Source organism: Platalea leucorodia, assembly GCF_965183815.1.
Source record: "Platalea leucorodia genome assembly, chromosome: 3".
NCBI lineage: Eukaryota > Metazoa > Chordata > Aves > Pelecaniformes > Threskiornithidae > Platalea > Platalea leucorodia.
In genome coordinates this window covers 27,329,337-27,351,760 of record NC_138825.1, presented here as the reverse complement: position 1 = coordinate 27,351,760, position 22,424 = coordinate 27,329,337, and the positions used below count along the sequence as shown (strand labels likewise).

The 22,424-nt window shown below is 46.3% G+C and overlaps 1 protein-coding gene across 1 annotated transcript; it reads left to right on the top strand.

Moving 5' to 3' along the window:
- Positions 1-16,771: 16,771 nt before the first annotated feature.
- SERTAD4 (SERTA domain containing 4) lies at positions 16,772-21,957 on the top strand (the record flags this gene model as incomplete). Its single annotated transcript, XM_082305451.1, is given in 5 exon segments — positions 16,772-17,031; positions 17,301-17,481; positions 17,931-18,046; positions 21,186-21,562; positions 21,564-21,957. Coding segments are annotated over 4 exon segments (1,053 nt in total). The 5' UTR covers positions 16,772-17,031; positions 17,301-17,315.
- Positions 21,958-22,424: the final 467 nt, after the last annotated feature.

The following is a 22,424-nucleotide window of genomic DNA, read 5'->3' as shown; positions in this document are numbered from 1 at the left end:
TAAGGATAAAAGGAAGCAAAAAATGCAGAAATAAAATAAACTCTCAGCAAGTAAGATCATGCAACAAATCAGCTGGGCTTTAGATAAATGATTTATTATTAAATTCAAAACCTAATAGGTTTGTGTGTTCTGAGTGTAGTTTACACTGGTTTGTTTTCCACTTAATTAGAAGCCTTACATTTCATCTTATTAATAATGAAAATCCTCTTGTCAAATTGTGTAAGATCATGTTGAATTAATATGTATATTTTAGAGACAGAATAAAATCTCCCCTCATAGCCTTTTGTATTATTTCATTGCGTTATGCAAAAAAAATGACATTCTGCTTTTAATTTTGTTAGCGTGGAATAAGAAAACTGCAAATCATCTTTCATTCCTGGTTGAGAAAGTCCTGGTTTCAAGACCTACAATGAAGATAGTTCAATCTCTGTAGCCCACTGCTTACAATTAAAGGTTAACTGTAAACAGAAATTCAAAATACCAGGCCAACTCAGCTTTATAAATGTAACGAATACGAGTAGAAAAGATAATAATCAGTCAGTAATCAAAGCTTAAGTTATATCCTGTCGTATCAGTTCTTGTTGCAGTGGTTCAATAGTTCAGAAAGGGAGCAGGCTCAAACATGTCAAGGGAGACCAGATTTGTACCCCATTTGTTTATTAGAGTTAAGTACACATTTTCCATGATATCACAGCATTTTCATCTGCCTATGCAGAGACCTAAAGTACCAATAGACTAAAATGTCTGTCACACAAGCCTTTGCTAATTAATGCCTTCACCAGAAAATGTCTGGCATTCTTAGGAAATCAAGGAGATAGATAGATAGAGAACGTAGAGATCATTCATATTTATATATACTTTTATTAAAAAGCAGGAAAAAGAAAAGCCGTTTAATCAGCTATTTTAAAAATATCCGTATCGGTCAGCTAGGCTAAAGGTCATGAAAACGTAGCTAGACCTAAGTAAGCCTCAGCGGCAAATCATCGCACAAGCTTGTTGCAGTTTTCTGAGACAGTATAGGACGCTTTGGAGCACACAGGCCAGGCCAAGAGGCTACGTAATCGCATTGACCGCACAGCCTTCCCCATCTGTTACGCATACGGCCGGGCTGACAAGTGGGATGGCGTCATTCTGTACGTTCCCTTATTTCCAAGCACATGGGTTTTTAACTGAACTTCTTCGCAGAAGGCTTGCCAGCGAATACAAACCACTCTCATCGACAGCACCGGTGTGTGTTGTGAAGTAGTAGTGTTGATTGGGAAATGGCAACTGGGCTGTTTCCAGATTCTTGAGCATACCTGTTAATAAAGCAGGGCGAGGGTGTGGTGGTATTTGTTGGTCTAAGCATGGGACTGGAAATCAGGAATACTCTTTAATTCCACGTTTGACACAGACTGGCCTTGTAGCCTTAGCTGATTTATTTGGCCTTTATTCTCATTGCCAAAATTCCCATTTTCTTCCATGTCATTGATATATTCAGGCACTAAATGACCTGTCGTATTAAATTAATCAGTAAAACTGATGCATGTCTTGTCTTCTGTTGATAGTATGAAATACTCTCTCTAAAGCGTTACTATATAGAAATTGCTGCATGTGATATTAGTCAGGAGAACGCTTTTCTGCTTATGCTTAAACATGCCAAATATGTATGCTGAATACCTCAGTAATGCCGTCTTTTTGTGATTCTTGCTATCAACAAGAGTCACTGACGAATCCGGATAAAGCCTAAGAAGATTTTTTTAAAAGTTTTCAGTGGGATCAGTTCCCCAGTGTGCCTGAATTAGAGCCTAACCGAGTGCCAGCACAAGGAGGGGAGTGGAAGCGCACAGCTGGAGCTGAGCTGTCCTTTCCCTGGCAATCCACACTTAGCTCAGCTAAATACGATGCTGAAACCACTACCTGAGAAACTGGTATGAATATGGAGGCATTTTACATTGCCGACTGTTGCTTGTGAGGAATCTATCCGACCACTTCTCATCTTATTTTGAACCTCTTGTAAAAATTGTTAGAAGTAAAATCCATAGGGGCAGGCAGAAACTATTCTAAATACTTTTGAAACACCATAGAGAGTCATTTTGATGGGACAGAAATTGCTACTTGGTTCTGGTATAACGCATCCTTTAAAAAAATCAATTAGAAAATGTATAGCAATGTCATCATTTAAAATTCTGTACATTTAATACAGTTGATGTTATCTTGGGCGTTCTCCTAAACCACCACCACTACTCCCTCTTTTTTTTTTTTTTTTTTTTTTTTTTTTTACCCTTCTTCCACCCCCAGAACACTTGTCCCACAGCAGGACCCGCGTCAAGGACATATTTTGCCCTGAGGCATTATGTGAGACAAGAGTCACTGTAGAAGGACTGCCCCGGTCGTGCTTGGAGCCCAGGGAGCCCTTGGAGAGGGCGGGCCGTGGTGCCTGACCGATGTGGGAGCACCGGCACCACTAGGAAGCTGAGAGAGCACAACGGCTGAAGGTAATTTGAAAGCAGATGTTTCCAGACAATCTGTAAAGATCCAAGGGTGCTGGTACCCAAGCCACCGCACATCTCGCACGCAGATTTGCTCCTCCGCTTCCTTCTTGGTTTTTCTGCGGAACGAGGTGATCCGCCCTTAGGTAAGCATTTCACTGCCAGAAGTATTTCAAGGAATTGTTCTTCTCTGAGTGCATATCCCACCCTCTCTAATTATGCATAATGTTTCACTGAAAGCTTTCTCAAAAGGTAGACGTGCAGCATAAGTCCTATTACGTCAACGGCCTGAAATACAGAATACACTTAAACTGCTCACTGTCATTCTGGGCAATCCAAATTAAGCATCCCCAGTAAATGCTGCAATCAAAAGAACAAAAGCTGTAAAACTATTCAATGAATTTACAGTCCATGTAACCACTGGATGACAAACGTTTCTGCCTTATATGAAAAGTAGAAACGTTGTAGTTTATGCGAGGGGTGGATTTGAAAAAATGTTAATGCATGATGGTGGTCTGTAGTTAGACCTTCAGCCTTCACTTGTATCCACTGACACTATTTGTCAGTGGATTTCGCAGCAAGTTATTGTGTATAACCTTATCTGTTCCTTTTAGGGATACAATGTGGAGTTACGCTTTTCACTTTAATACTTCCTTTGGTAAGTGGATATTGAAACATTTAACAAATACTAATTGCAGTATATACTCCTGTGTCAACTGAGTGTATTGTTATTCTTAACCTAACCCTGAAACGAGCCAGTTTGAAGATATAGCCTAGAAAGCTCTTAGCAGTTCAAGCCACTGCTGCACACCAGTTTAAGGGAGGAGACAAATACATCAATCCTAATTTAATGGGAGAATTTTCAGGTAGACAGTAATTGAGTTGGAATTTGGCCAAAGCCTTGAGGTTAAAGAACCTACTCTTATGAAATGTATTAGAGGATCTTTAATGAATGCAAGCAATTGAGATCACAGTTTCATCTCTTCTGCAAGGGATAGCAGAAAATGCCCGTTTCCCCCCAGAAATACTATGCTGCCTGTAATTGGGCTGGGGCATTGAAAAATATATGCCGCCTTCTGAAACGCCAGGACCGTTTTCTGATCAATGAAAATCTCAATGCGTTGACCTGTAGGAGGAGTAGCTGGGTCATGTATTTTAGTAACAACTCACACCACTGCTGAGAAATAGCCACTAAGCAAGTAAAGAAATCCTGAACTAAATTGAATTCAACTAAGTTGGGGGGTTTTCTCCTTTTTTGTCTCAAAAATCCTGCTGATTTGCAGAATAATTTCAGACAAGTTTATTAAGCTCTTCAGATAGGCTGGACAAGAGGAAGGTCTCCAGACTTGCCACTTTCCATAGATAGATATTTCCATATCCATCAGTTCTTTTGGATTTCTTATATATTTCTTTCTGAATATAGCTAACGGTCGGGGAAAAGATGCGTGACTGGAAGAGTCCTTGGCAGCATAAAAATGAAGGAAAATTGATGCTTTACAGATACTAAAATTGTTTGCCTTTAAAGCTCTCTGGGTGAAAAGAATTGTGTCAGCCTGCTGAAGCCCAAAATGTAAGTTACTGTATGTACAGAGGGAATTACATTTTGTTATTTTAAACCACCTTTAGTGCCTGGTACTTTATCAGCTGCAATAGAAGTCCCTTTAAAAGCAGCAGCCTCTAAAATGCATATGAAGGGATTTACTTCAGAGGTTAAAAAAAAAATACTATTCAAATATATAAGTGCTTAAATCTTTCAATATGGAATTTGAAACGCTGATGCATTACGCTGCCTCGCACCGGGACGGCCCCAGAGCAGCTACGATAGGTAACTAACTTGGTAGCTTTCATTGATGAGAATGCAAAAAAGGCAAATCCATTAATTTAGATTTTGTAATGCTATCTGTTAAAGCTAAATTCTTGCTAAACTAGCAGAGATAACGGTTTGTTTGTTCCATCTTTATGAATTTACTTTTAGGTTTAACCTCATCGTGAGTGTGTTGTTCCTAGCACACAGACACAGAAGGGCCTGACATACCAAGTATCGTTACATAGTTTGGAATTATTAAAAGTCTTAACGTTTATAGCTGTGTGTGGAATTGCTAAAGTGGTACCAGGTCAATCGGACTTAGGCTAACCAGTACCCTGCTGCAGAGTATAGTGGCCTTGAGAGCGAACCCCAATTCTAAAATCTGCGTTCAAATTTATATCTTTAACTTTGGGCTTTTATTGAAGTGATCGCTTCCTTTGTACAAGCATACTTTGAAACACAGTATGTGCGCTGTATTACCCGGATCAGATTTTGGGAGGCAAAATCAACTCTGTTTAAAAACATACGCACTACGTAAACTGAATAAGAAACTTAATTTTAGTGCCCGGCCTGAGATTCCCTGCATTCCCCTAATGCTTTCCTCTCCAACCTCCATACTTAGAAACAAACAGAGAGCAAAACCTGGGCGAGCGGTTAATTCCTTCAAGATGACATGGACTTGGAATCCAACTAAATAATATCCTTGCTTTTATATTTGATTTTTTGGTTTGGATTATTCAGGGATATTTATCCTTCTCTCTTGGAATAATTTTGCTTTTGGAATAATTTCAGACAACAAACACAGTCTACGTTTAACTTACTGTGACCCACTCTGGCTCCCAGAATAATTTCTCCTACCAGTCTATTTCTCAATCGTTGGCTATGCTCTGCTGTTTGTTAACTCCTTTCGTGCCCCTCGGATTAGGAATTGCTGCCGAGATATTTTTCTTGAGGATCTTTTATTTCTGATTTACTGTGCTTCTCTAAGTAAAGAAACTGCTCTCATTGCTGTAAAGTAGTAGGAAGCTGCTAATGCTTTTTGAGAGCACAACCACACACAGGAGGCTCATATAATTTACTTTGTAATTGAATGGTACATTTCTCAGCATCCAGATTTTTAGCTGTTGGGATTTCTTTTTTAAGATGATATAGCCTTCAGAGCTTGCGATGTACTCCTATTAAAGACAACTGGGGTGTAATTCCCTAGCTCATAATAATAAATTGCTCGAGCAGACTATCGCCAGCGAATCGCCCTTCCAGTTCTGCGTAATCCTCCAGTAACCTTGCGCAAACTTCTCCCAGGCTGCAACAGAAACTTGGCACCTTGCTTCTGGCTATCCTCAAGTTGGGCTGGAGCCTCTCGGAGCTGCACCCTGCGACGTTGCTGCGAGCTTGTTTTTGTCTTTGGACTGATTGGATCTTTCTTCTCGGGGCCAGGGTCTGCCAGCTTTATTCAGGCCGAGTAGTCCCGCTGCGCTGAGCGAAACCATTCATGGAGTGAGGTGAGCTTGAGGAGCTGCTCAACGGGAGCTGGGCTGGCGCTGTCTGGTCCTTGGAAGCGAGGAGAGGAAAGTCTTTTCCTCCTTTTGTGAAAAGCAGAGAGCATGTGTAACAGAGGGACGGCGAACAGGAATGCGTCGGGCAGAATTAGACGTGGGAAGGAAATGAATCTTTAATTCATTATCATGGAAGAGCAGCTAAGCCAGAGCTAAAAAATACTTCAGAGATTTAACATGAGATCTAAATTTTATTTAAGAGTTCATATTGCAATCTCATTGCAATAACAAAAATGAATCAACTGAATAATGGCACTGAAGCTGACCATTATTCAGTTTTTCTTGGTGGTTTGATGGATGAACTGACGGTGCCGTTTAAAAATCTCTCTCCTTTTAGCAAAAAAAAAAGTCACTGTTGAGCTCCAGCGTGCATGCTTGAGAAGGATTGGACGTACAGTGTCTTTGCTATTGCTGCTGGAGGTGAAGGTGAAAGTGGATGTGGGCACTGGAGTGAGTATCAATATACTGTAAACACAATGAAAATACAAAGGAGTGCTTCCCCACAGCTTCCTCCTCCTGTTTTTTGAAATCTGGGGAATAGCGTATTCCAGTGAAATCATGAGTATTGCTGCACACGTTTGTTTAAACTAAAGCAATTGCACGTCCCCAGCCATTACTCATACCACTTCATAGGACTTAGCTTGGGCATCTCCCCAGTCCCTGGAGCTTAGATGTAGTCCAGCACACGCCGTATGGATAAACAAGAGGGTTGACACAGCTGTGCAGTAGCGAGATGGGGGTTTTGGAGCAGGCAAGCAGGAATGCCTTTGGGTAATTGCCATTGCACCAGATCCTGCTCTTAAAATGCCGGCCCTCCCACACATCAACACTGTCCTCTTTTCTGGACATTAGACACTACCCAGGTCTGTGACAGAGGAAAGTAAATCCTCTTCCTCAGTGCTGGGCCCAGCATTTGGTGATCTGGGCGCTTTTTGCCTGAAGCTGCCTCAGTATAGAGGAGGGTGTACTTTCCTGCGGAGGGCTGGGTTGCTCTAGCTTGAATACCCCCGTGTCTTCCCCTTCTCCAGACCCTTACCTGCTCCTTCTGCCAGGAGCACGCGCAGGAGACTCCGCCAGGACACGTGGTCCTTCCTGGTCCCTGGGAACGCCATCCGCGTTGGACTGCGCTATCCTTATAAATAGCCCCTGCTCATGGCAATAAAAGTACTCCTGAAAAATGAAGTGCCAATAAAGACCAACTTCCAGTACTAGATGAAGAACCACTTGTGTGGATCAGAGAGCTACGAGTCCCAGCCTTGATGAGGACATACGCCTCAAAACAGTTCTCTAAATGAAAATTAATTCTCAGAATAACTTCAAGTTTTTTATGCTACTGTTCAAGTAAAAGGAATAATCACTTTCTGTAGCACCAGCTAAATAACTGAATGCAGATCTTAGCAGAATATGATCAGTCCAAGGACAGTCGAAATCTACGTCTCCGCTTTTGCAATGACAAATTGTGCAGAGGAATGCTTTTCTTATAAATGTCTGTGATCTGCCCATATTAACTCTTTCATTACCTCAGCTGCTTTTGTCACCTCAATTTTGTCTGTACAAGATTTCTTTTTTTTCTCGCTTTCCTTGGTTATGTAATTATTTCATATGAAAGAAGAATTTTATGTTATTTTTCCCTGGTTCTAAGAGATTACTTTTGCTTAGCTATTAAATCAATAGGTCGGACTTAAAATGAAAACTGGACTTAAAATGAAAACTGAACTTAAAATGTTTTAATTTTAAAAACTTAGTCTTTTGGGGTCTGCATTGTAAATTGAAACATAAATAAAGCCTTTTAAATTTTTATAAAATTGATCTTTTTCTGTTCGCTTGCTTTTATAGATGATAAATGTTGAAGTCTGAAAACAGGGACACAGACAAGGACACTGAGAAATGAATGGACAAAGTCATGTTGGTAAGAGTCAATCTGAATGCTATAAATCTCAAAAAAGAAAAAAAGATTTCAGTGAAATACGAAGTTCTGCAGCAAAATACAATATTTCATCTTAACACTGTATTTGTGCTGTTACCCCAGAAAGCCTGATTTTGGGGAGATGTCCCCAGCGCACAGAGGTGAACGACTAATCCATTCCTGCCAAAAGTGTCTCTTACCAATGACAGGTCATGTGTGCTGCCCAGTTGCCTCAGGAGCTCTGTCATGCATAAAAAATGGCTACTCAACAGCACTGGTATCATAATCTTACAATCTGTTCATTATCTAGACATTTCTCTTTTTCTAATTTATTTTATGTGCGTTGCAAACGTTTCTTATGGAAAGAAAGCATTTTAAATTATGTTTTTAAATCAACCCCTTATATTCCATGCAACAGTGGGCTCTCTCCCATCTGTTTCCTTCCCAGCTCCTCACCGCAGACGCGCCGTGCTGTTGTGGCTGGGAGACCTTTATCCTGTCACTAAACTCATTCTTCATAACCTTTACAAAGTACAGGAGAGTGATTCCCAGTATCTCTCCCCGGGAAGGTGCTTCCTGCCGGCGCCTCCAGCCAGGCAGCGGGGTCAGCGCTCTTTCCCCTCGTTCGGTCTCTGCAGAGCGGCGAGGTGGAGAAGTGGCAGTGCCTGGCTGGGATCAGGTCCTGGCCGGCCTCACGTGGCTGCGGCTGCTCTGCCCGCTGCGGGGGGGCTTCCAGAAAATGGGAAAAGCTGAGCACCACAAGAGGCTGAGAATGGGTGTAAGCCAGTTGATTGCTGTGATTTTTGACTTGTGGATAACACATTTTCTATCATACATAATGAATTTATTCCTAGTGATGGGTCATTTCTTCTCCTTTATGAAGTCCGCAGACTATGGGATGAAAAACCTGAGGAGTAACAAGACTCTGCTACCTTTTGCCTTTCTTTCTTCTTTCCACTCTTGTTCCTGTTTCTCCCCCTCCTTGGCTTGGTGTTCATCCCTCTCCATCTCCTTCCCTGCAGCAGCCACCACTTCCCAGCTGATCCCTTCTTCTTGTCACTAAAATGACCGGCTGTGCAATTATGAATACTAAAGTTCACCCATTAACACTGCAGTGAGGTGGGGTCCGAGGAGCTCCTACCTCCCAGCTTGCTGTGCCGCCCTGCCAGCAGATTCGGGAAGGCAACACCACACTGGTTTATCCTGGTTTTCTTCCCAACCCTGACAGCTGGTTATAACTGGTTGAGCGATGGCTGGAGTTCAGCACAATTCAGATGTCTCAGACAGTCTATATAAACATCGTTCCTACTTAGAGGTCCTGTTGGAAGAAGTGTCTGTTGGGCACTTAGTGAATTATAGGCTTAAGAAACTACCTGGCAATGCCAGAGACCTTGAACCAGACGCAAAACTTCCACTAATGCAGCCTTTAGCGTCTTAAGTAGGTACTTGGCTGCCAATCAGTTTTAGGCACGCTGTAAAGGGACTTTCTAAAAAAAATCTGACTCTGGACCAGCATCCCCGTTTGTTTCATCTCGATTTGGAGTGGTTAAATAGGAATTTGCAAAGGAAATGAATAAGGGGACCAGCTTCTTTCATTTAAAAGGCTTGCCTAAGAACCAAGCAACAAAGGAAGTCAGTGTAAGGTTTGCAGTTTTTGTTGCTCTTGTCTAACCAGATTTACATCGTCAAAAACAAAACAAACAAACAAACCCCCCAAACCAACATGAGAGAGCATGAGCGTTTTAGAACGTGTGCATTACAAGCGATACAGAATATGCATTTATGATTCAAAATTTTAAACAGCTGAAAAATAAATATGCAAAGTAGATTGTTCTGTTTGCAGATGGTAATCCTGCCACACTGATTTTGCTCAGCTGTCTGATTTTTCAGTGTCTGCATTCCTGGTTCCTGGGATTCCTGATTAAGAAATAAAATATGAGTCACGGTGCACGGTTACCTTCTGCACATCTGAAAGGGTAACTCAGTGACTGAAAACAGATTATTAGAGGCTGATCCCGCCCTGCCGAATTCAACGCAATGTCAGGGGATTGAAAAAGAAAAGAAATCCCTTCCCCGCTCTTCCCCCCATTTTTACAGCTGTGGGATAAAGTTCCCACCAGCTCTGGTAGATCGGCTTGCAGTAAATCGGCTGCCCAGCCCGGCTCTCCTGGGGGTCTCTGCGGCGGGGACGGCCGGCGGGCAGCACGCTGCGTGGCAAGGTGAGGCGCATCCCTTTCCCTCCCTCACCCGGGGATGACTCAGTTGGTTATTAAAAATTTCCAGCTAAAAATGGCATCAGAAGCGGTGCCCCGGAGGGAAGAGGGGGAGACGTGAGAAATGGGTTCTGTTCCCGTCTCTGCTTCCTAACGCGCACGCAGAGCTGATGTGCAGCTCGTCTTGGAAAAGTTTATTTTGCAATAAGAGGGGTTAGTATTCTGCTAAAGGCTTTTGCAAAGACTGGATCCAATTTTCAGAGCCTGTTGCCAATATTTGTGAGTCACTTCCTTGGAATCCTACCTTTGGTGTTTATTTCCCTTAGAAGGAAACTTGTAAAAGAATAATAATAGCTCTCATTCTTCGTGGAAAGTAGCACACAGCAAAGTGGGAGACAACTGCCCTTTGTTCCAAAACACTTTTTTGTTTGTTTTGTTTACTTTCTGCAGCAGACAAAAAGTGAAGAAGGCGATATAATTAACCCCATAAACCACCTAATTTATGGTGCCAGTGACATGCGTGCGCTGCTGCACCGGAGTGAAAGTTAAGCAGGGAAGCGGTTTTAACTGGTACCTCTTGTAAAGAACAAGTGAGGAGAACCGCCTTGTGATTCGGGAAGCCTCCTTCTGGAAGAGAGGGGCTTTGCTTTCTCAGCCCTGCCTGGCTGCTGGGACCCCTTTTTCTCTCTGACTTCAGTCCCAACAACAGCATCTAGCACCTATTCGGTGTCAAAACATGTTGCAAAGGTTAACTAATCAGCCATGCTCTCAGGTACAGTTTGCAGCAATAGGAGCACCTTTTACCCTCAGGATACCGAAGTGTTTTGCAAACTAAACTCCCACTGAGCTGAGCGGATCCTGGCCCGAGCTTTATACGTCTAGCAGGACCAGGCAGCCACCAGCGGGGTGGAGGCAGAGAGCATATGAGACATTTTGGCTAAGAACACTGGAAAAAATATTTATGCTTACTGAAATAAATACCATGGGGCTTTATTGTTCTCCTAGAGCAGGCAGGCGAAGCAGCCTTCAGGAGACGGCTGCAGTACACTTGATGTCACCTTTTCTTATATCTGCTGGAGCCCCGTGGCAAAAAAATAGATTGCAAATTTGCTTGTATTTTCATACATTTGCATAAATTCTGGGGAAAACTATAACTGTTAGAACCACCATTTAGAGTTCGTTGCATAGAGGCTACCAAGAGTACTGATAGGTGACGTATACCTACAAAGAAATAAAAGAGGAAACCTCTTTTCTGTCGGTATAGAAACCTCCTCTAGTTCTGCTTCACAGAGGCCAGAAGCAGGAGAAAGCACAACTGTTAAGAATTCAAAAGCACACTTTCTTTTTTCATTTATTTTCTCTGAAAAAAAAATGCTTGCTAAGAAAATCGGGAGACCCTGACAAACTGGGTATGCTGGTCTTGGCTGGGATAGAGTTAACTTTCTTCACAGGGCTATATTTTGGATTTGTGCTGAAAACAGCGTTGCTAATACAGGGATGTTTTCATTAATGCTGAGCAGTGCTTACACAGAGTCAAGGCCTTTTCTGCTGCTCACCCCACCCCACCAGCGAGCAGGCTGGGGGTGCACAAGAAGCTGGGAGGGGACACAGCTGGCACAGCTGACCCCAACTGACCAAAGGGCTGTTCCATACCGTATGACGTCATGCTCAGCATATAAAGCTGGGGGAAGAAGAAGGAAGGGGGGGGACGTTCGGAGTGATGGCGTTTGTCTTCCCAAGTAACCATTACGCATGATGGAGCCCTGCTTTCCTGGAGATGGCTGACCACCTGCCTGCTGACGGCAAATAGTGAATGAATTCCTTGGTTTGCTTTGCTTGTGCATGCAGCTTTTGCTTTACCTATTAAACTGTCTTTGTCTCAACCCAGGAGTTTTCTCACTTTTACTCTTGCGATGCTCTCCCCCATCCCACTGGGGGGGAGTGAGCGAGCAGCCGTGTGGTGCTCAGTTGCTGGCTGGGGTTAAACCATGACACTGGGACAGAGTAACTCTGAAAAGTCTCCATGGGAAGAATTCAACTGAAAAGAATGAAAAGAAAAAAAAAGTATGTGGGAATTAGGAAAGCCAGAGAAATATTTGCTTGGAATTCTGTCTTGAGAAAGAGACACTTGAGCATCTGGAGTTGTATAATCTAAATTAGGACAGAAGTTAAGTGAAGATACCTTTGAAACACTTTCATGGAAGGCTGTGTCTTGACACAGAAATCAGTTTCTGAATTCAAGTTAATTCCTTCTCCACCAGACAGTAAGTCCAGCTCTAGAAAAAGAAGAAAAAAAAAAGAAAGCAAAAAGAAAAAAACAGTGGATTCCTTCAAATTCCCTGAAGTGAGGGCCAAGAAATACAGGGAAAAACACTAGACTTGGCAGATCTGTAGTTTATCTATACCTCCGAAGGATGAAGAGCTGAATTGACCCCATTGGCACACAGACCTGTTGTTCTACCAGTCTAGTTATTTCAGCCAGCCTTAACCCTTTCATTTCACCCTTGTCTCACGCTTATGTTAGATGGTGTTATACGCGTTTCTGATACGGGGTGCAGCTGAAGGAACAAAAAGTCATTGCCCAGGGCCCGCACCGTCTCGCTGCCACCTGTCCTCATTCCCCTTTTCCCTCTGCCTCCTCCCTGCAGCCTCCGGCTTGTGGCTCAGCATCTCCCTCACCGCAGACCAGGGACCGCTCTGCACTGGCGCCATGAGATACTGCAGTTCTCAGCTATTTTGTATCCACAAGAGGAGGAGGAGATCTCTCTCTCTGTCCGCTCCCAACCCATGGCTTGTCTCTTGGAAGTCCAGTTTTCAGTTTAAATCGAGCACGGCCAATTCTAGATGCTTTCCCACTTCTTGCAGCCTTGCTGCTCGCCTTGCCTCCAGAGCCCTGAGCGCAGGGATCGTCTTTGACTCTTTGCTTTCATTTACTGTGCCTGGGCTGCTGCAGTGTGCTGCGATTCAGTGTCCCCAGTGTTTCCACTGCTTCATTCATAACGTTACTATAACTCCATGCCTATCTATCCAGACAATAAACGTTTTCATCGAGGCCCTCGTTATCTCCCATCTCTCTTTGTAACTTCCTCCTCCTTGAACTCATACTGACATATCAGCCAGTTTGATCTATTCAAACACAAGCTCCCAACATCCTCTTCCCTGTCCACCGCTGCGCTCAGAGCCAATCCCCCACCCGCCTTTCCTCTTTATGTGCCTGTATCTTAGTCTTTCATTTTCACGTGCTAGGTTGTCGCAGCCCCGCCTTAGCTGTCATCGCTCCATCATTGTCTCTACTGTACGGCTCTGCTCTCTTTGCCAGCGACGCTGGCGTCCTTGTGCATTTAGCCGCTGCTCCCAGGGGAGCCTTTATGCCCTCTTCCACGACGCTCTTGCCCAGAGGATGCCCTGCCTCCCTCAGCTGAGTCGGCGATACCAAACTTCGTTGCAGCAACCATAAAGAGTAGATAGATAGCTAACCATAAGGTTATCCTGGGATTGTTTAAGTGTGATATAGGTGGGGTTTGTTGTTTTTAATGTAGGTACACCAGTCTGGGTACGTGATTGTGCCTTTCCCCTTCCTCTCTCCGGCTGTCACTTGCTTTCTTAGACTGTGGCTCTGCACAGCCGGCGTGCAGTGCTCCTGCAGCGGGGTTTCTGACTGCTTCTGCAGTGTAAATTTTCTATAACACCAGAAAGAGAACAGCTACCAGAATGATGGCAATTTTGTTTTCGAAGCACTGCAATCCAGATGTTAACAATGGTATAGTACGGTTAAGAAATGCTATTCTCTCCTCAAGTCAGGTTGTTATGCAGTGGAAACGCTCCAGAATATATGATAAAGACTGGAACCGCTGCAGTACTCGGGTACAAACCCAGGAGTTAAGACAGGAATAGCCATCTTCAGTCTATCCCCTTGTCTTTATTGATCTTGGTGAGACCTGCAGCATTATTGTCACAGGCATTTTATATTTAAGTTTGGGTTTTTAGAGGCATTCTGGAACTGTATAAAGAGCCCTTTTCACTGACATGGCATCAGGCTTGTTATAATGTGAATGGCATCATTACAGTTCTCTCATTAACATCATAATGGCTCTGGAGGAATAGTGAGTGAAAACCCCAGCAAATGGAGTAGCGTAGCAATGTATAGTAGTCTTACTGTGTAAAACTGCATACGGAAAAAGTTTGACATTTTAACCTTCAGGCTGCTGCAGATGCCTCGGGGTGTCCTCGCGCTGCATGCATTTGGCTGACAAAATGGAAAAAATGCGGTAGCCTAAGGATGGAGGGCTGGGTTCAATAAAAAACTGTGCCTGGCTTCCATGCCACTGAAGCCCACACAAGGCTCCCAAATGGGTTTTTCAAAATTGAATCCAGCCCTAAGTGTCAACCTTTTGCTGTAATTTTGTATAGTAAATGTATTGTCTGCTCACATGTGCATCTTTCATCCTTTATTTCCAGTGGCGTTAATGGAAATGTAACAATGCGTGCGCTGTTCTGCAAAGTCTCATTGAAACGAACAGGATTTTGGATGAAATCCCTCCATTGCATAGGATAGTGTGATATAAATGGGTGGGGCTTACGGCTGGAGGACGATGAGATCTGGTTCTATTTCTGGCGCTGACACTGACTTGCTTGCGTGACTTCTGGCAAGATACTCAGGAGTGGATTTTGCCACCCTTAATGGGGAGAAACAGTAGGGTGGCTCTTTGGGAGCAATGCCAGAGGTCCCGTTTACGGAGCTGGGTCCAGTAGCGCTTTTTCAGTAAAGATCACCTCCTACTTCAGGCTTCCAGTTTTGCCGCGTCCAACTTTACCTTCAAGGAGGCTGACTTTTCCCATGTGCTGAGTGCTTGCAGCTCCCTTCCCACTCATTTGCAGCAGCTGGAAATCAGTGCTTCTGCAAATGAAATGGGAGCAAATCGCATGCCCAGAGTCACAAGCCCTTTTAAAAGCCTGGTTCTCAGCTTCTGTGTGCTGAAGCAATTCCTTTGCTACAAAATGGGGCTTATTTTGTAGCCAAGTGCCACCCAGACAGCTTTGTAATGCATGCTGAGACCTACAAGCTTGGTCTGGGGCTTTGGTCTTCTGGCTGTTGTTTGATTTTTTTTTTTTTTTTTCCTAGGGAAGGTCTATTATTTATGCCTTGTTTTTATACAGTTTGGAAACATGGAGAATGTGCATGGACAGTAGCTGTTTATAGAAGTTAACTGGCCTGCCTCGATTAATTTTGCATGTTGTAAATAGCAGAAGCAGTTAATTTACTTTACCGGCTGTCCAGAGAACTCAGTTTTTCAAGATAAATCAGCAGCACTGTGCAGAAGGCATCCCAGCGCTTCCTTCCTTCCTTCCTGTGTGTTTCTGCTTCAGCATAGAAAGACCTATTTGTGATGAAATATGGTAGAAAGAAATGCAGTCGAAATCTCCGATTCTCATTAAAAAAATTCCGTAAAGAGATGCTGAATTCATTACGAGCAAAGAAATCCTGACTTTCCCAAAGCAGCAGCGAGTTTCTTCCAACCCTTGTTCTCCGAGGACAAACGCTGAGTGTTGACATCATGCCAACACGAGAAGATTGATGTCTCCCTGTGAGTGATTCCTCGGTGCAGATTAATGAGAAGAGTCCATGGGTGCTTTCTAATGACAGCGTAATCTTTTCAGCCCCCAAATATATGACTTTTTAGCTGGTCCTTGGGGCACTTTTTGGCCCTGCTCTTAGGTCAGCAGACTGACCCACTTCTTGTTTTGAGCAGTCTTTCCATGTGTCGGTACTCGGCCGGTAACAAAAGGTGCGGGGAATAAATAATATATATTGTCTGTGTCACGGGTAGCTTCCAGTGGCCCAGCCTAGCGGCTCGCCTTTCCCCGTGTCGTCGTCTCTTTGCCCGGGAAATGCAAGACGGCATTAATGGGCTACCGACAGAGAATGACTGAGAGCCACATGGAGCGCGTGACTGGTAAATGGGCTCCGAGGAAGGGGTTTAGGCACCCTTCAGTACGATTGCGGCGAGGTCTGGTGGCCTTTACCAGGGCAAACTGCTTGGGGGTGTCCCCTTCGCCTCCCATCCTCTGCCCCGTCGAGGAGCGTCGGGCAGACCCACGCGCGCGTCTAGGGAACAGAGCGCTGGCGCATGCTGGAAGCCCGTTTCTTAATAAAGTAGCAGCCTTGCGCATTCTTCCAGGATTTAAGAAAACAACTGGCAGATGTGGATGATTTATTTTTCCTCCCTCTTCTGCTGCGGTTTATTTTTTCCTCTTGTTAGCCAGCGCTCCGCTGCTAACACAAACAATTGCTGAAATTCCACCTGCCCACCTGCGGCCCCTCCTTCGCGCCGCCTGCTCGGGCCCTCGTCTTCCTCCGGGAGGGCTGCACCCAGGGGAAACGGCATCCCGCTTTCTTCGAGAGAGGAGGAGGAGGAGGAGGAGGAGGAGGAAGGAGAGGGAGGGGCCGGGCGGCGTCTGGGCGCATTGTTCCGCGCTCCTCTGCCAAGAAGTAGGTGACTATGAACTCACCCCTCGCCCCTCGCCGAAAGTTTGCTGCCGCCCTCCGCTCCCGCCTGCTGCCGCGGCAGGAGGCAGCCCGCAGCCTGGCGCTGGCCCTGGGGTCCCCGCTCCTGCTTAATATTCCGCCTGCTCCGCCGATGTTGTGCTTGGCTCCGGTGGGACTGCAACTCACGGCTTGAAACCGGAGCCAATTTTCTGTCTTAGTCTCGCAGTGTTTTGACTGGAGGCAGATCCAGTTCAGTCCGATCGGGGCTAGTGGAAACAACTACCTAAGTCTCTGCTGTCTGCTTCGTTTGGGAGGGAAGAAAGAAGAAAGAAACGCGATCCCTAACTGCTGGGCGCGCTCTCTCTCGCACACACGCACACCCCACGGCACACACACGCACACCCCACGGCGCACACACACACACACACACACGCACACCCCACGGCGCACACACACACACACACACGCACACCCCACGGCGCACACCCACACACAGACACACGCACACAGACTCGCACACCCGTCGGTGCCGGGCGCGCCGTGCCAACACCGCCGGCAGAAAATGGGAAGCGAGTGAGCGGATCCGTGCCGGTGTGTGAGTGAGCGGGGCCGTGCGGGCTGCGAGCGGGGCCGGGGCGGGAGCGGGGCCGGGGGGCGGCGTGGGGGGACCCCGCGCAAACTCCGGGTGCGGGGGGCCCCGCGCCCTTTGTGGGAAAGGGCTCCGGGTTTTTTCCTGCCGTAAGAAGGAAGAAGAAAAAACCGCGCGTGGCCGTGTAAGAGGGACACGCGTGTGTTTTCTCCCCGGTGCGGGGGTGCCAGGTGCGGGGCGCCGGGCGCTCACCGCGCTGCTTCGCTTCCAGGTGCCGGCGCCCGCCATGACCCTGGTGCTGCCCATGCAGCGGCTGGGCCGCCCCATCGCCGCCGAGGGAGCCGCCGACCTCGCCGCCTACCGCGCCCTCTGGGAGCCGCCCTGCTGCGGCCGCCCCGGCCCCGCCGCCCCGCCGCCCCCGGCCCCGCCGGCCCCCGGGCCCCCCGCCGCAGGTAGGCACCGCCGGCGCCGCGCCGATCCGCCGCGGCGGGGGGCAGACGGGGAGGCCGGGCGGGCGGGCGGGGGGGGGGGGACGGAGGTCGGCCGGTCGGTCTGTCTGCGTCTGTCTGTCCGCGGAGGGAGGCGCGGCAGGGCGCGGGCCGAAAGCGGGGGCTGTGCCGCGGGCGATCGTGGCGCGGCCGCGGGGCCGCAGGTGCGCGGGGCCCGGCCGGCGGCCGCGGGGGTCTTCCCGCAGGCGGGAGGCGCGGGGGCGGCAGCCGCCCCGCAGGGCAGCCGCGGGCGGTGTGTCCGTCAGGTGAGGGCTGGCTCCGGGTCGCCGCAAATGTACGTGAAAATCCGCGGCGGAGTTCTCCTGGAGCGCGAAGGGAAATGAAAAGTATTTTGTTTGGAGAACCTCCGGCAAACCGCATGTCATTTGTCATATCTGATTTATTACCCACAGGATCGCATTACAGGGGAATTTCAAATCCTGTAACAACATCCAAGATCACATACTTTAAAAGGAAATATGTGGAAGAAGAGGATTTTCATCCACCACTCAGCAGCTGTACACATAAAGTATGTTTTCTAATAGTCATTATTTTTACTCCCGAGTTTCAGATGCTTAGTAACACTCGACTGACCCATTTCCAGAAGGCTGAAATACTCTGCTGAAATGAGGAGAATGATCCAGCTGTTTGCTCAGAAACAAATAGTTGTCACTTGTTCGCATTTATTGTTTTATTGTCATCGAATTCCTTAAGAGGCAAAGGCATTTCTTCATTTATACCAACTGTAAATGGAAATGCTGAGAATAACTTTTTTTTTTTCAGATTATTTTGTTCTTAGATGGTTTATATCACGCTTACAGAAACAGCTCCGTAACAGCGTTTGAACAGCAAAGGACGTAAATAAAAAGGGCCCATGGTTCCCCACTCATTCAAAACTTTTTTCCGGGGGAGAAAACAGTAACAGGTTCCTCGTACCCCAAAGGGGTTACAGATCCTCTAGAAAAACAGAGTGACTTGGAAAGCGAGTACAAGCTCCTTGAGTATTTAATCCTGTTTATTAAAAAGCAAATAACTCCAAAAGAAGAGATTAGTAAATGAAAGAATATTTTTTTTAATGAAGGCTGTCAGGGGAGGGATTAGAGCAAACATTTCCCAGGCCAGTGAATACATAAATTGAAATCTAACTTTTTTTTTATGAGAGATTTTATGCTCTCGTTCATTAAGGGCTCAGTCCTGTAGGGAACTGAACGCTTGGAGCGATGTGCTTAAGGGTAGCTGATGCCTTGAGACACCGTCCTTACCTTGCTGGGTCGCACCTGGCCCAGGGCAGTCCGGTGCTACCCACCGGCGACGGAGAGGACACAATATCGTCTGATTAAAGCAGAGCTTGTGGGAGGCGATAGTACCACAGAGCCCCAGAGACAGAAAGCTAAAACAGATCAAGATGCGGAGCAAGTTTATGCGTTATCTTTACCTGCGTCGCAGAGGCAACCCTCTGAGATGCGAGGGGGACTGAGCGCCTCGTCCCTGCCGCGGGCGCTGGCTGGGGAGGTCTGCCCGGTGGGATCCGCTTTCCCTGGAGGGGTTTCCGCAGAGGAGAAGCGAGCAGTAACACCGAGCTCGCTTCCCAAGGACCTTAGAGCAGCCGAAGGAATTTTCAGCTACAAATAGCGTTGGCTGGAAATACGTACCTGATCGGGAAGGTGAAAAACTGCCCTGCCGTTAATTCCAGAAGGTGTTCGGCCTGCTGCCAGAGCCGTGAATAAAGAGCACCGAGGGTGTTGAAAAATGTGCTCTGGTTAGCGAGCGTGTCTCCCGCATGTCACATCGCTCTCTGATTTCAGCCAGTTTTTTTCCTGACTAGATTGTTGGATTTTTGTATCATCAGTGATTGTTTTCCTCACAAAGAGGAGGAATAGTTACTTATCCCTTTCTAACAGCATAAAAACCAGTTGTAGGTGTATTGGTAAGGTAGACCTGTCCCAGACATCATTTTGTGCTGTTGCAGAGGTGTGTCGTGTCAGAAACCCCGGGTCACCGGTTTCTTCTGTTCGGCGCAAATGTGTCTTCTACTTTGCAACACTGAGCTCTGGGGAAGGGAGGATGCCCACCGGATTTCTCTTACCTCTGCTGCCCAGTAAAGAAAGAGTTATGTTCCGAGATTCCTTGTCCCGTAGCGGGTATGAGGGCAGGGCCCAGAGCCCCTCTCCAGGGCTGCTGGCAGACATTTGTAGTAGAAAGCCTTTGACAACTTGTTCCTACTGGTGGCCCTCCAGGACGTATCTCCAGGAGGATCACAGCTCAAGGCTTACTGGTTTGCTCCAGGGTTTTACGGCTTCACTGACTATTGCTGCAGCAGGTATAAAGGACGCAAATTAACCTATAGGCTGAATATAATTTAAAATGAGTCATTTATTATAGAAAATTACTCTCTCTAACAAAGAAGAGCTTCAGCTGTGAACTCGCATTAAAATGCAGCCAATTTTTGGTTTTACGAGGTGCTGTGCTTCTTCTAAGCCCTGCAGACAGGACCAGGCTGTGGAAAGAGCTGGAGGGCTGAGGAGAGCTGAATGGATGTGAAAAGCAGCTGTGCTTTAAGCTCTTTCAGTCCTCATAGCTACGACTTCCACTCTGCAAAAATGCTGTAACCATGTGGGAAAGGGAGGAATGATCAAGCCACAGATGGGGGGGATTTAGAGCGGTCTCTCTTTGTGCTGTGCTGCTCTCCTCCTACGCAAACCAAATTCTTACTAAAAACGAAAATTGGTTAATAGTGCTTTACAGTAGCATGCGTTGCCCCCTCTCTTATTTTGATTCCCAGGGTAGCGATTACAGCGCAGAATCCGGGGCCTCCCGGGGGCAGTAACCTGCTCATGCTGCCAGTGCTGAGAAAGGGAGTCCTGGAAGGACCGTGGAAGGGAGAACAAATCTGTGGGCGTCGAGCCAGGATTTCTGCAAATCCCTATCCTCTCTTCGTTTCCTGACCTTGTCCCTGCCTATCTGTGTTCCCACCGGTCCTGTAGAGCACAGGGTGTAGCATGCAGGCCAACAGCTGCTCTCCAGATGCTGTGATGCTTTGAGATGGGTTTCTCCCTGCCTCCCTCCCTGCGTGCACTTTTGTACACAAGAGCAATAGAAGGGAGCTTGGCAAATGGAGACCTCCTCGCCAGAGGGCCTCTTCCACTGGCGGTGGATGAAGTGCTCCGACACTTGCTGCGTGAGGCGACGGCTGCTGGCTGCGTCTTGCAAACCTTGAGGCTGCAGGAGGGGACCTTCACTTGGCTTCAGAGCTTGGTAGAAGCCCGGCAGGGGATGATGGAATTGGGTCCATTTACATCAAAAAGCCCCCAGCCATCACTGGAGTAAAACTGCACAACAATTTTATGTTCTAACCCCAAATGCAAATAAAAAGCCAGATGCGTGCATCTGGATTTCACTCTCCAAGCCTGGACTCGTGCCTTGCAATTGCCTCTCTGGTGTAGTGCGTGGCTACTTGCCTCCTAGACCTGGGTGAATGCTGTGGCCAAGACAAAGCAGGTCCCCAGCTACGTGGGCGTGCAAAATGAAAAGCCAGTTTTAGGCGCCTCAGAAAAAGAATGAGAAAAGTAGTGACACAGGGGGAATACTTTGCTTCATTTTCTTTCTCCTTGCCTAGAGCAAAACCGGTTGCCTTCAGTTCCGTATCTTGTGTCTTTTGCATTTTTCAGACAATCTCCGTGTTTGAGGAGCGGGCCCATATTCTTTACATGTCTTTGGAAAAGCTGAAATTCATCGATGATCCTGAAGTCTACCTGCGGAGATCTGTCCTCATCAACAACCTAATGAAGAGAATCCACGGAGAAATCATCATGCAGAACAACTGGTGCTTCTCCGCCTGCTCCTTCAGCGGCGCCTCGCCACAAGAGTGGTTTGTGCCTCAGGACTGTCCCTACAGAAAACGCCTTCGGATGGCAAAGGAGGAGTACGAGAAGCTCCACACGTGCTGCTTCTATCAAGAGTGTGGCAGTCACTATTTAAATCTACCCTACTCTGTTAATGCTAGTACAGAAAATACTTCCTCCTCTTCCTCCTCCTCCTCCTCCTCCTCCTCCCCCTCCTCCTCCCCCCCCCCCCATTTCTTTGCCAAGCTGTTCCCAGCAGGTGGATTATGACATTGGCAGTGCCTCTTCTTACAGGAGTGATGACCAGATACCTGCTAATGAAATATTCGTCACTAATGCCAGGTCTCACAGTAATCAGGAAAAGGCAAAATTTAATGACGAGAAAGGAGGTAATGAACCCGAGCGAGAGAGCGTCGCCCTAAACTGTGAACCTGTCAGAGGCACCCGTGCTCTCGAATGTAAAGGCAAATTTTATGACTATTTTGAGACTGGATGTAATGACAGGAGCAACATAAGTGAATCTTGGAAAAAGTCCTTAAGGAAAAAGGAATCTTTACCAAGTAATAAAATGTGCTGCAGCAAAGGAAGTAAAATATGAGGCATCTTTTTTGCTCTGTTGAAGCATGCGCAGCATGTTTGTTTGTCTATCAAATTTTTATTTTGAATGGATTTTTTTATAGTTTTCTACAAATGATACAATCATGCCACAAACATTATGTGCCGTTTTAAATGACTGGAGAGCAGATTGCGTAAAGCGCCTCTATGATCTGCATCAGCGGGCTATTTATAAATATGGAGACTTCATAAAGAACGCAGTTGTGTTACTGCTTAGCACTGTAGTCTGTACAGCTATGGTGCAGCTTTCGTTACTGAAAATACCAATCAGCCAGATGGGGAAAACATATCGTTTTATATATCCCCGCCCCCATGAAGTCTGCCATTAATTAAGAAGAACCTCCATTATGTTTACCAAGGAATTACAAGTCTGGTAAACAAATCGATGCTACCAGCAAGGGTGGTGTGCTCCTTGCAACTCAGTATTTGTTCTGACAAAGGACCGTCTTC